Here is a 14,193-nt window from a genome sequence, read left to right as displayed (position 1 = left end):
AGTGATACAAGTTTTCATGCATGTTCTTAAAAATACATTCATGAGAAGTGAACTTAAATTTTGTGTACCTGCTTTTTTTTTTTCATAATTATCAGTATTCCAGATCACTACACTCTGTTCTATTTGTCACCTCTTCAGTCTTTCAGTTCAGACTGCCTTGTCAGCTATAATTTAATTTTTGGCATTTCTGAAATACCCAGGACTAGTTGCACAGTCACATTTGTTTTATCAGACTTACCGAACGCTTATGATCTTAACTCTTATGTTTGGACTGCGAATGAAGAGTTTTGTTCTGTGGACATGTTTTTAATTATTTTTCAGATTTTTGCAAATGAAACTCTTAGGACACTCTGCCTGTGCTATAGAGACATTAGTCATGATGAATTTGAAGCATGGAATAAAAAGTTTGTGGAGGCCAGTGTAGCTACAACTAATCGTGATGAAGCTCTGGACAAAGTGTATGAGGACATAGAAAAAAACTTGATTGTAAGTCAAGCTTTAAATTTTTAGTGTACTTTTATTCTTATATAAGAAGAAACAGATCTTTTTGAAAATAAATTATTCTTGTTTACTAGGACATTTTGATTTGGGTCTTTTCAGTGTTTTATTGGCTTTAGAGCCATGCCAAATTTTAGACTTTAATAGAATGATGGGAAATGTATTTTAGTGCATGTATTTCAGTGTGGTCACTTCTATATGCAAGAGTTTGTCTTTACTGAATTCTTAGCTTGAGCTGTACCTTGGCTTGAAGACATATCCATAACAGTTTCATGCTCTACTGAAAATGAATCAGTTTTCTATACATGTTCATCCTACTAAATACCTGTATTTCCAATATCTTCCAGCTGCTTGGTGCAACAGCTATTGAAGACAAACTACAGGATGGAGTTCCAGAAACTATTTCCAGACTTTCAAAAGCAGACATTAAAATCTGGGTGCTTACTGGTGACAAAAAAGGTGGGTTTACTTACAGCTGAAGAGCTAGTAAAAACAGGATAAGGGATAGAAGATAAACTGGAACAAATGTGGACTAGAAATAAAGCATATGTTTCTAGAAAACCTTAGTGTGAAAGTCCATTTAAATCAAAACTGGAGGAATTTCTACAATGTGCAGAATTTCATCCCAGCTGTTCCCAGTCCAGAGTTGCTGGATGGGCTTCTGTGTAACTTCTGTTCCTCCAACAGATTAGCCTAGACGACTGATTTTGTGACTGTCTTCTATAGCGAAATATCCAGCTACTGCTTTTCCCAATGCAAAGCAAATGCAGGACAACTTGCTTTTAACACCAGGCTTGCTTGGCTCTGAGGGCAGGTACCAAAACTTGTCTTTTTACAGTGAAAACTTACTTTTCAAATAATCACAAGTGCTGCTGACAGAGACTGATCTGCTTTTCTTTTTGTATTTGATAGTCTGCAGTCTGGCAACATATTTTGTTAAGTCAGTTCAAAAAACAGCATTAAATTTGTAAGTAAGAATGGCTGTACTACAGCCTGGACGGAGGTGCAGCCAGATCAGCATCTCTGACTCTGGCAAAAGCCTTGGTTCAAGGAATCCAGAGTAAGGACAGGTCAAAATTGTGTGGCATATACTGTGGTTGATTCTTGCAATGCCTTTGGTGTAATGGCTCTCTGACATGGAGACAGCACCTCCAGCATCAAGTTAAATAGGCCCTGGTAGATCTTTCTTCTGCAAATTGGCTGATAAGACTTTTCCAGATCACTAACAGTTTTTGCATTCAAAATGTCTTGTAACAATGCATTCCACCCACAGTAACGTACATTTCATAGGAAATGTTGCATAGGAAATATAATTCCCTGTTGTTGACTTAAAATCCATCTCCCATTGTGCCTTTATTGCCACACAGTTGTTGTATGACAAATAATGAACAAGCATTCCCCCAGCTTCTTTGAGTTATGTATATTTTTTTTTCCCTGTTCATTCACACTGTGGTAATGAAAGGGAACTTCTCATGCTGAAACATAACTTCAAAAATTACTTAAGAGGACTTCAGGTACTTCTGCCTGTTCCCAGCAGTTACTCATGACAGAACTTTAAGTAAATACTTTCTCTCTCTCTCTCTCTCTCTCTCTCTCTCTCTTTTTAATTGTAGAAACTGCTGAAAATATTGGATTTTCTTGTGAACTCTTAACAGATGAAACAACAATCTGCTATGGAGAAGATACCAGGCAAGTGAAAAGCACAAAGCATTTCTTTTGTGGGAATTAAAAATGTTCCATTTTTAAAATTAACCCAGCAGTAACATTGGCTTATCCCACAGTAACTCTTCAATGACCGAACAGTATTTCCTGGCAGTTGTTCAGCTGTACATTGTCTGTTTCTTTGCTTTTTACAGAATTGTAATTTTACAAGGTGACCTCTTAATTTTGGGTAAAGGTGGTGATATCCTGTTTGCAGGAAGCTATACGTTCTAGGTCAACAACTGTTGACATCAAATTTGTCCTGTAGTTCAGAGAAGTCTGGAGCCCACCTGGAGTGGGCTAAGCCGGTCTCCTTCTAGTACAAATCTTGAGTAGTTACCAGGTTTTGCTCTCGCTACCTGTCCCTGAACTCTAGTATTACCCCAGCTGGTCTTTCACCCTATCCCATGCTCCTGTACACAGTACAGCCCTATGCTACAAAACCACAATGGATTGCAAGGTATTCAGTGCTTAGTCATAAAGAATTTGTCAGAGTGGTTATACCCAAGGGAAGACAACATGGGACTAGGAGAACTAGGGCCTTGTAAGAGTGTTACAGCTTTTCCTGACTAATTTTTCCAACTTTTTGCTTATTTGCAAACCAGTGTGATCCTCTTTTCACTGTTGCTCTGGCACTGCTTAGAACGTCACCTAATATATGGCAAAAAAAGTCCTAGCAGCATATATTGCATTTCTTTCTTGCACATCTTCAGCCTGGGACTGATGTAGCTTAAAGTTTATTCTTGATTTTTCTGTAATAGTATCCACCTCTCTTTCCAGCGCTCTTCTTCAAACTAGGCTGGAGAACCAGAGGAACAGGGCTGGATCAAGTACACATTCCTCTGTAAGAATGAACGAGCCCTTCTTCCAGGGTAGTAAAGATCGTGCTTTAATAATCACTGGCTCCTGGTTGGTACGTACAAAATAAGTTGTTCTGTGTATTTGAGATTTTGGGGGTACCACCAAGTCAGTGTCCTTCACTGAGGACTCTGTTCATTTGTCTGCCTTGCTAAATCAATCAATGAAAATTCTTTGGCCATTGTGCCTATGGTTGAACACATCTGTTTGATATTTATGTTCAGAAATACTTTTGGTTTTGAAGGTTGAAAATAGCGCTTAATAAAATAAGGAATGTGTTGGGCCTTTCAAATCACCCTGGTAGCTGCCATCATAGTAAAGCCAAGCCCTTGCAAAAGCACAGCCTGATTTTCAGAGTATTTATTCTTCATGGGGACTCTGGTCTAATGGGAAAAAAAAAAAAAAAAAAGAGAGAGAGAGACATGACTGCCAGCATTACAGGATGCATGGCTTCAGTATAGGCACAGAAATTGTGCTTGAAATGAGAGATGGGAGTGAAAGGGTAGAAATAAAAGATTAGTTTCCTGCTCAGTCCTGCAATGTAGTGCTCTCACAGGAGCTTAGAAAGCAGAAAAGAGCTTTTAACAGAGAAGTGACTAGCAGTAGTTTAGTGACTATTACCCACCCTGTTGGCAGGCTGCTCTTACAGACACCTGTAAAGCAGAAAGTCCAGTGAACAGCTAAGGATTGTCTGCCATGTTTCAGCATTCCAGCCCTAAACCTTTATTTTTTTATAAAGAAATGTACATCTGCGTATAAGGCATAGGAAGCAGGCTGGGGATGTCTAAAGGTAATTAGCAGGAGCGTCACATAAAATTGCAGGTCTCTGTTACCCCCTACACCAGCCAAACTGCCCCAGAGCTAACCTGGGTATTTACAGGAGACTTCTATGTGTGTTGGGCATGGTCATGCCTCCTTTAGGAGATGAGGAAGTAGGAGAGAGGGAAGTTTACATACCAGAATGTTTTCAAAACAGAAGACAGATTCCTTTGAACTCTGCAAGAAGTGTTGTGACACTAAATACAAGCATTTTACTTTTGTTAATCCCACCAAGTACATTCTTTTCATTGTTTCCATAGCTCTTTGTTCGCTCCTCTGCACGAGCATTTTATTAAAATGCTATAAATGGGTGATGGGAGCATAATGAAGTTAAGTGTTGTATAGGCAGTACTTAGAGCACGATTTGAAATAGTGTAGAAGGGAACATAATGTATTTTTGTTACACAGAATGAAATCTTGCTAGAGAAGAAAAAGAAGAAAAAGAAGCTTAAATTGAAATTCCCTAGAACAGCAGAAGAGAAGAAAAAGCAAACTGAGAAGAGAAGAAGGGCTGAAGCTTACAAAGAACAGCAGCAGAAGAACTTTGTGGATTTGGCCTGCGAATGCAGGGCTGTGATCTGCTGTCGAGTGACTCCAAAACAGAAAGCCATGGTGGTCGAGCTTGTGAAGAAATACAAGAAAGCTATTACTCTGGCTATTGGGGATGGTGCCAATGATGTAAACATGATTAAAAGTAAGGCAGCTGTAAAACTTCGATTGGTAGGAAAGATCTCTTCTGGGTGTTCTGCAGTCTCTTCACTATTACTCTTTGTTCAGAAGACTCTACCATCTATTTCATTATCCACGTTAACATCACTTGGGTTTTGTTAGCTTCTATGCCTGTGCTTTCCCTTTTTAAGGAAGCCATTTCTGAAATGGTTAGTGGTTTTTGCTGATATATTTTAGCTTTTTCTGTAGACATTCCCTGAGAAGGGACTTGAATTGCATCTGTTACCATGTTGTGGGTGTCGCGGAGGGGATTTAAAGAGAGGGGGGTTTGTATTGCTTAAAGAATCACCTCCCATTGTATTGGCAATAGAAAAACGATTTAATAGAAATTTGTATAAAAGTGCCACTTCACAGAATTCAATGGCAAGGTTCACTGTATTACTTAGTACGTGGATGAAACGCACACAGGAAAACTAAATCAGGATCAAACTGAGCTTGTGTATATAGGGACTGAAAATGTAATAGGGTAAAAGGGAATGTTGCAAAGAATTGATTTCTTGTGATTTCTGCAAAGATCAGGAATGTGGGAAAGGGTAAGGAAGACCCTCCTGTTGAGTCACAAAGTTCAGAGAAGACCCCCTTGCTTTCTAAACTCCTGTTGGAGTCTAGGTGCGGCTGGATCGACTCCTAGTCCCAGACTTGGTCAACAGTTTATATCTAAAGAGATTATGAGTATAGTAGCAGCCTAAAATTCATTCACAGTTGAATGAAATTCACAACAGTAATTTAAGTATAAATTTGAAAATAACTTATAATATACTTGCTATAATATGCTTAGTACATGCATGTGTGTAAAGACACTAAGAGATATACATATAAGAGGGTAAAAGAGAGTAAAAGAGAGAGGGAAAAAGAGGTATAACTGTTAAAAATTCCCCTCGAGGTCAGTGAAAATATTCATGTTGAATGCTTCAGCATTTCTCTCAACGGGCGAAGGGTCGAGCCTCAACGAGCGGAGAGAATCAGTCCTGGCCGTGTCGGCTTTCGGCGACAGACCTCCAATTTTCACAAACAGGAGAGTTTGGGAGCTCCGAGAGGCGTCCCGCTCAGGGGGAGATGCTGGTCCCAGCCTGCTGCGGTCCGGGAGAGCTCTAAGGGCATCCCGTAGTACGGCTGCTTGTAGGTTCGGGAGGTGATGGACTTTTGCCATCAACACATTGCTGGGATGCCAGCTGCGCTGGAAAATCCCCAGGCTGTTGGAGAAGAACTCAAAACACAGATAGGGGCTGCTCCCAGAGTGTCAGGGGAGGACTGTAATAACAAGGTCTCAAGGTCGTTAGGAGAGAGAACTGGCTGCAGGTTGTTGTGAGAAGTGTCTATCTCTCCTCCCGTCCCCCGCCTCCCTCCGCCGGGCAGCAGGAGTCCTTGAGACGCACAGCAGATCTCCCTGTCTCAGCTGGGGAAGAGTTCCTGGCACAGCCAAGGGTCGCTTCGCTGCCCGGCTCCTCACGCTTATGCAAAGGGCTAGCGAGCCTTCCCGAGTTTGTAAATCAGCCTGGAGAGGGGCAAAGAAATGCACCACCACAGTGGGTTACAAATGTGTAATATAAAGAACAAAGCAATAGCTTAGCTGCCCCTTGCTTGGAGGCATTAGCTGTCCTGAATTGCAGCTGGTGCTCTTTGACCTGCTTCCTGAGAAATCCCACTGAGAAAGAAACTTCTGGGATATGGTTTATGTTACAAATGTGTTTGTAAACTGACTGGCCAGTTCATTCAGGGGTTTGCTTGCTCTGTCTCATTGCTTGGTCAAATTTCCCAGCATCCATTCTGATGGAACAAGGACTGAGAGAGAATCCAAGCGATGATGGAGATGTGAGCAGTAAATAACAGGGCAAGGAAGGGCTTATGCACTGTTGTGTTAGTCTTTAATGCAGTCTTTGTGCTGTATGCAGAAATAAAATGGAGCAGAAGAACCTGAAGCAGAGAATAGGAACCAGTAGAAGGTTTGCCCTCGGTCATGTTGTTCCTCTCCCTTTATTCAACATAGTGTGTGGTGTTTGTTTCATTAACTTAGCTGCCCACATTGGAGTTGGAATAAGTGGCCAAGAAGGGATGCAAGCCGTCATGTCAAGTGACTACTCTTTTGGGCAATTCCGCTACCTCCAAAGACTGCTGCTGGTCCACGGACGATGGTCTTACATTAGGATGTGCAAGTTTTTAAGATATTTTTTCTACAAAAACTTTGCTTTTACACTAGTCCACATCTGGTATTCATTCTTTAATGGCTTTTCTGCCCAGGTAAGAAGGCATGCTTGTGTGTAATATTAACAAACAAATCTTACTTTTTTGTCGGTGCAGAATAGCAAAGGCTTAACCTGGGAAGTGGTGGGAACCTGAAGTTATCATCAGTAATTTCTGCAGGAGAATAGGTGATAACTAGTAAGCTAGTTAATTACAAGCTAAGCAGTTGGTTATGATTTCAGAACACTAGAGTCAGTATCATGATTGTACAGGGAGGAAGAGAGGAAGAGATTGTTATATAGCAGTTTGGGAAACCTTTCTCAACCCTGCTACTTAAGATATTCCTAAGTGAAGTGAGATGGTGCATGTATATATCAGTAGGAAACCAAACCTGAACTTTTTTGTCTTGAACTGCTGGCTAGAATGGCTTGAAATGTGCTTCTTGTAACTGGCAGTGTTTGAAGTTCATATAGTGTTGAAAGGTTGTGTTGAAAGGACTTTTAAGAGTTGAGATGCATCTCCATGAGCATAACCAAAAGACAGGCAGATGTCATTGCATGGACCAGCATGGAGGGTCAGGGCCATAGTCACAGACAAGCAGCCCTGCCTGAGGTTGATGCTGTTTGCTGTGATGGAAACTGGGATGCCGAGGACAGAGCGAAAAAAGAACATAAAAAGAAACCAGGGTTCCCAGACTTGTATGTGAGATGCCAAGTGCTCATCACAGTCACAAGTGCAGCTATAAACCAGACTGAGACTTAGTTTGAGGTGTTCGGTTTTGATAGGTTTCCAGGTCAGGTAACACCAATGGTTTGTAAGGAGTGGGGCAGCTTAATACAGGCTAAAATCAGTTTCAGCAGAGCTTTGAGCTAAGGTGCTGCTTGCCTTTTGCTTGCCTTTTGGGTAAACACTGAGACAGGTGATTTAATGCTGTAGTAGAGCATGTGTGAATTTTCTCAGGAATTGGAAGGGAAAGGTGTAATCAAAAAGAAATCATTAACTACTGAAATTTCTCCTCTTGTTTCAGACAGCATATGAAGACTGGTTCATCACGCTGTACAACGTATTGTATTCTAGTCTCCCGGTTCTGCTAGTTGGCTTGCTTGACCAGGTATTCTCCATGTTGTTAACAACAGATTAATCTAAAAGCTTCTAACATCAAGCCTTTAATTACACTGAAACTGTTTGCTTTGTTTTATGTACAAGGAATTTTGGGGGTTATGTTTGGTTTTTTGGATTTTAAAAATATATTCCTCTTCCCAGTGTGTGAGGTAACAAGGGACAATAAGCAGAGGGTTACTGAAACAGCCAAAATTAATCAGGTCAGAGGTCTTCAGCTCTAATGATATTTGTTAAAATATTTCTAAGTACCCGCTGCTCCATGACATCATTCACACAGCACAGCAACGGGCAGCTTTGTTAATGGAAAAGATATTCCTTGCTTACCCTTCTGAGCTGAAGATGTAGGGACTGAACAATTTTGAATTACTGTACTTGACAGGAAGTCTTGGTGTGTAGCATTTGTTTCAATTCAGTGGGACAAGTGCTTTTGGCCTTCTCCACTTGTTTTTCCATACAAGGCTTACTTGTTGATTAGGCAAATCAATGTTTCTGCTTTCTTTTACGATAAAAGCTAAGAAATAAATTCAGTACCAAATTAAGATCTCACTTGAGTATTTGTTAGAGGCTTAAAGTCAGGACATGTAATGATAGCACCCCATCTTCTGCTTATTCACCATGTTGGGAAAGGACTCCAACACAATATACAGCTGTAAAGAGCTGTGCAACTGTGGACATTCTTGTCTTGGCAAATAATGGGCTAAAAATGTAGAAGCCTGGAAACAGAATGTGATAGCTTTGTGAAAGATGTCCTCCATACTTGGTTCTTCCTAGTTGCGTGCATTACTCTGTGCAAAGTGCTGCTGCCCACACTGCTATATGAAAAGGAAAAAAAATCTGCCATTTCCTTCGGGACATTGTATACTTGAGCTTCTGTTGTGGTTTAACCCCAGCCGGCAACTAAGCACCATGCAGCCACTCATTCCTTCCCCCCCCACCCAGTGGGATGGGGGAGAGAATTGGAGGAAAAAAAAAAAGTAAAACTCATGGGTTGAGATAAGAACAGTTTAAGACAACAGAAAGGAAGAAAAGAATAATGATAATAGTAACAATAATAAAATGACAACAATAATAATAATAAAAGGATTGGAATATACAAGTGCTGCACAATGCAATTGCTCACCATCTGCCAACCGATGCCCATTTAGTTCCCAAGCACCGATCCCCCCAACCCCACTCCTCCCAGTTTATATACTGGGCATGATGCCATATGGTATGCAATACCCCTTTGGTCAGTTTGGGTCAGCTGCCCTGGCTGTGTCCCCTCCGAACTTGTTGTGCCCCTCCAGCCTTCTTGCTGGCTGGGCATGAGAAGCTGAAAAATCCTTGACTTAGTCTAAACATGACTTAGCAACAACTGAAAACATCAGTGTGTTATCAACATTCTTCTCATACTGAACCCAAAACATAGCACTGTGCCAGCTACTAGGAAGACAATTAACTATCTCAGTTGAAACCAGGACAGCTTCTTACTCTTCAAAGCTCACACAGAGAACAGGAAATTGCAGCAACTTTTTTTTTTTTTTTTCTTTTCCCCCTTTATTAAGGATGTGAGCGACAAATTGAGTCTTCGGTTCCCTAGACTGTACATTTTGGGACAGAAAGATTTACTTTTTAACTACAAGAAATTCTTTTTAAGTTTGCTTCATGGAGCTGTAACTTCATTGATAATCTTCTTCATACCATATGGAGCTTACCTTAAAACTATGGGACAAGATGGAGAAGCACCTTCAGATTATCAGTCATTTGCTGTCACAGCAGCATCTTCTCTTATATTTGTTGTCAATTTTCAGGTAAGTAAGCTTAGCTTCCTGATATCTGTTGCTTTGAGACACTTTCTGGTCATGTTGCTAAATTTGTGTACTAAAAATGTAACAATGCACAAAAAGCTTCCCTTTTTTGCCTTCTGTCTTCTCTGTTGATGCTCTCTCTCTGACTGATGTGTAACTGGATGAGAGATGACTCAACCAAAATGCTGTAAGTCTTCAGAGTAGTTGACATTATTTTGAGTTAATAAACTCATTTAGAGCTTTTGTTTGCTTTCAGATTGGCTTGGATACATCTTACTGGACTTTTGTTAATGCTTTTTCAGTATTTGGGAGTATCGCACTTTACTTTGGTATCACATTTGACTTCCACAGTGCTGGAATCCACGTCCTCTTTCCTTCTGCCTTTCAGTTCACAGGTCAGTCCTTGTGTTTTATGTTTCTTGTTCCTGTCTCACACAGCTTCAACTTGAGCAGAACTATGGCCAAAATGTCATGGCATGAACCTGATGCCTGTGAAAGGAAATTATGTTAAATACTAATTCACTTCCAAGGAAGGGGTTTGTTTGTGTTTGGGGACAGGTTTCTTTATTGCAGTATTTCTTTCCTTTCAATGAAAATCAGCTGGAACTTGACATTGCCCAGCAGTAGGAGTCTGCAGATGAAAACTAAGTTAAAGTTGGTGGAGCAGCTTAAAGTAAAGGGAATGTGATGATCTGGCAGGGTATGAGTTTGCCAAGTTGCTCTAACTGATCAGTGGAAGGTAAAACCCCAAAGTAAGACAGAGCCAAATGCTGTTAGCAGCTACTTGGGATTTTGCTGGAAGTCCAGGGAGGTGTAAGTAGCAGCCAGTTGGAAATTTTTTTCTGAGGAAAACTTTGCTTCCTAATTTTCTAGTGACAAATCTTTCATATGTCGTGTTTGATCTAACCCCCCCCACCCCCCACAAATAACAACCCCCCTCATTTTTATGTTCTCATTTTTAAGCTGAACCCTTACTGAAAAAAGGTAGTTGCCTGTAATATAATATTTTTTCTTTGACTTTAACCAATGTTTTATACTTCTGTAACTTCCTTCTACCTGAATACTATATGCATTTCACTTGTTTATAAAGATATGGCTGCTACTTAGTTTGATAGAAAGTTCCATGAGGTTGGGTGTTTGGCTACTAAATACCACTTGCTTTCTAGACCATGTACATACCAATACCGGGAGGACTTTTTCTTGCTTTGCCTGTTTTAAAGCAGGACAAAAGCCATGCATCTCAGCCGAGTGTTTGTCTTGCAGCGTCCCGTAACTCTTAAAAGGGCTTTGACATTAATATGGATACATTATAGTAGAAAGGCTCTATAAAATTCTTTCCTATTATGCTCTCTTTATAGTAGAGTCTCTGAATAAATGCATGATGTTGTGTTACACAGCAGAATACCTGAATGTTAGGTCCTAAGGAAAAAAGCTGTGGCTTTTAGTATCTTATTTGTATTTTATAACTAGCTTACTTGATCATGTCATAAATTAATTTTTTGCTCTTCTTATTCCTAGGAACTGCTCCAAATGCTCTAAGACAGCCGTACCTCTGGCTGACCATGATTTTATCAATTGCTATTTGCTTACTTCCTGTAGTGGCACAGCGTTTCTTATCAATGACAATTTGGCCTTCCGAAAGTGATAGAGTGAGTAAAGTCTTTGGTTAATTTGGCTTGTATTTACTTACAGGAGTCAGTATGGGTGCTAGCATTAGAGACAAATTGACTGTGCCCTAGGGAGAACTACATGAGACTGGAGCTCAGGTCCTGTGGCCAGGGAGGGTGGCAGCAGGGCTTTCCAAAGGCCAGACCGAGCCTGCCTTCTAGCTGGGTGACGACAACTGGTGCTGTGACGTTTTGCCATCCAAAGCAGCGTGTCACTTTGATGTGTTCTTTCCCAGTATCTTCCTTGTGTGCTTCTGTGGGATGCAGAGGTACATGTACAAGCTCAGCACGCAGTTCAGCGTGGGCTCATTCATCATTTGTCTTGGCTGAGCACTTGACTTCGTAAAACCACAGAAACCCACTTAGAAGCTACTGATGGCCTGACTTGTTTTTATTTGGGCTGTGTTGGAGTGCCTGTTGTTATGCATCAGAGCATAGTGGACAGTTTTTGTTTGCTTCTGTTCTGCCTTGAGCTGGGAAATAACATATGGGTATGAGAAGTTAAAATTGCGGTGGTAGTGTTTAAAAAGATATTGAAGAAGTGTCAGTGTGAGAACGGAGGAATAGCTTTCCGTTACATATATTCAATCCACTTCAGTGAAAGACATTTAAAGATAAATGAAAATAATGAAGTTCAAAATAATACATTAAGTCTTCCTGAAATGGCAGTGTGTTACTGCATATATTCGTGTTTCTAACAAAATCAAATATAAACAAGAGAACCCTCCTGTTAAGCAGTTTAAGGATGTAAAAAACTATCGGGTAAATGACAGTAAATGCAAACAAGCTGTTTTCCCTTGTAATCCATAAACTAATCTGTCTTTGCATGCGTGAAGATTCAGAAGAACCGTAAGAAATACATGGCAGAAGAACAACAGTGGAAGCGAAGGCAGAGTGCTTTTCGCCGAGGGATATCTGGCCGTCGTTCTGCTTATGCTTTCTCCCATCAGCGGGGATATGCTGATCTTATTGCTTCTGGGCGCAGCATACGGAAAAAACGGGCTCCTTTAGATGCAGTCCTAGGCAATGGTGTGACAGAAGTCAAAGATGCTTGTGAAACAAGCTGATTTACTGCATTTTGGGGAGAAGCTTCTTATCCCAAGGATTGCACAAAAAAATATTTTTTTTTTTAGCAAACTCAGGATATTTTTTTTAACCAAATGGCATAAGGATATGAAGATTTTTATGTTTTATCACAGAACTCCCTGGTTTTGGACTACTGGAAACATAGAAAGGCCAAGAGTTCTCTACGGAGCTACTAATCCTTGTGCAACTGATATCTGTTTAATGTGAAAGTGAAGGATATGTGTGCTAGGATATGAAAACCCAGCATTGTAATTTTTTATTTTTTATTTTTTTAGTGATGCCTGGAATTGCAAACTTTTTTCACATTTTAATAATACATTGGTATAAAACTGCACCTACATTTCATATTTTGTCTTTGAAAGCAAACAGTTACCCTGTGTGCACCATTTCATTAAATTGCACAGTCATAATGGCAAATCAGATGATCAGTCTTTTGAGAGGGCCTTAGGTATTCTCAGCTGAGCTTGTACAGCTGAGATTAAGATATATCTGGTGATAAACTTCAGTCCTTATTAGGAAATCTGACACTTATAGGTGTGGTTTCTGTTCCTTTCTCTTTCCTCAATGTTGACTACAGCTTGCTGCACCAAACAGAGATAGATAGTTCTTTGCATCTTGTTAGTACGAGGGATATGTCAGTATTCCTTTCATAGCCAATTCCTCGATTTCCCCTGGAATAAAGAGATCTGAGTCAATAATTAAGAGAGGGGGTTTCTTCCTCACTTGCTTTTTGTTTCTCTGCCTGTCTCTCTTTCCAACTCTAGAATGTCTTTGTATCTATTTATACAGTGTATTTATGAACAGATATATCTAATCTCTGGAAAGCTGCCCTTTGAGCTGGTGAAAGTTTGTTCATTTCAGTTTTAGATACAGCACTCGATAATGGATAACTAGAAAACAGTTGCTTTTAGACGGAACATATTTCACTTGCTAGTGAGTCAATTCTTAAGAGCATAAAAAGTGTTTTTGTGAGAGTCTCTTTACATTTGCAGATACTTTCACTCTTCAAGTTGAGATATATGAATGTTTCACTTCTATCTATTGAGTTGCAGACTAACGTTGATTACTGAAATGGTTTTATAGTAAAAATTATGATACGCAGCTCTTGTATAATGGAATGTACATTTCAAAAAATTTAATGCAAATAAATATCCTAAAGTTTACAGCTTCTTGTCTAGTAAGTATATGGGTAAGAAGAGAAGTGGGAGAGGAGTGTAAGCAGGAAGCAGAGATAACTAATCTCTCATTGAGACGGATGGAGGTTGGTCTTTAAAAAAAGAAAAAACCCGAACCCCACCACGTGTTGGACTCTAAGATGGGGTGTAATATTAAATACGTAAATTGAGGTGGGTATAGTCCTCTTATTTCTGACGAGACTTACTAAAGACAACCCTTTGTTTGGCTTCGGCCGGCCTCGAAAAGCGAGGCTGCTTTAGCTAAGGTCTGATGGTCTGAAGGGTGACCACGGCGTTAAGCAGCAGCTGAGAAGGGAGTTGAAAGCGTCCCTCCCCTCACGAGAAGATGTTCCTGCTGGTCCTGCCAGCGCAGGCAACGGCGGAGTTGGCTCCGTGGTGCCCGCGGTGGTTTCACCGGCGTCGCCTGGCTGCTGGGGGAAGCCGGCAGGCCAGCCCCGCCGGGACCGCCGCCTTCGTGCTGAAGCTTCCCCAGGCGGCGTCGAAGGTTGCAAGTTCCCAGGTACAACCGCTCTTCCTCACAGCGGCCGGCCTCGCCCCCGCCCCACCCCT

The 14,193-nt window shown here is 40.7% G+C and overlaps 2 protein-coding genes across 2 annotated transcripts in view; both read left to right on the top strand.

The window, feature by feature from the left end:
- ATP8B1 (ATPase, aminophospholipid transporter, class I, type 8B, member 1) overlaps positions 1-12,429 on the top strand; it is a 28,255-nt gene extending 15,826 nt beyond the window's left edge. The window contains exons 17-27 of the mRNA XM_010583087.1: positions 322-486; positions 846-957; positions 2,112-2,187; positions 2,980-3,112; positions 4,285-4,570; positions 6,620-6,843; positions 7,814-7,897; positions 9,453-9,698; positions 9,952-10,090; positions 11,214-11,344; positions 12,199-12,429. Coding sequence (XP_010581389.1) covers positions 322-486; positions 846-957; positions 2,112-2,187; positions 2,980-3,112; positions 4,285-4,570; positions 6,620-6,843; positions 7,814-7,897; positions 9,453-9,698; positions 9,952-10,090; positions 11,214-11,344; positions 12,199-12,429 — 1,827 coding nt within the window. The remainder of the gene's footprint in view (positions 1-321; positions 487-845; positions 958-2,111; positions 2,188-2,979; positions 3,113-4,284; positions 4,571-6,619; positions 6,844-7,813; positions 7,898-9,452; positions 9,699-9,951; positions 10,091-11,213; positions 11,345-12,198) is intronic.
- Positions 12,430-13,969: 1,540 nt separating this feature from the next.
- The window catches only part of NARS (asparaginyl-tRNA synthetase), a 15,186-nt gene continuing 14,962 nt past the window's right edge, over positions 13,970-14,193 (top strand). The window contains exon 1 of the mRNA XM_010583086.1: positions 13,970-14,143. Within this exon, the coding sequence (XP_010581388.1) occupies positions 13,970-14,143 (174 nt within the window). The remainder of the gene's footprint in view (positions 14,144-14,193) is intronic.

This window comes from Haliaeetus leucocephalus, unplaced genomic scaffold, assembly GCF_000737465.1.
Source record: "Haliaeetus leucocephalus isolate CR32 unplaced genomic scaffold, Haliaeetus_leucocephalus-4.0 Scaffold866, whole genome shotgun sequence".
NCBI classification, from domain to species: Eukaryota; Metazoa; Chordata; class Aves; order Accipitriformes; family Accipitridae; genus Haliaeetus; species Haliaeetus leucocephalus.
This window is presented reverse-complemented; position numbering and strand designations above follow the sequence as displayed.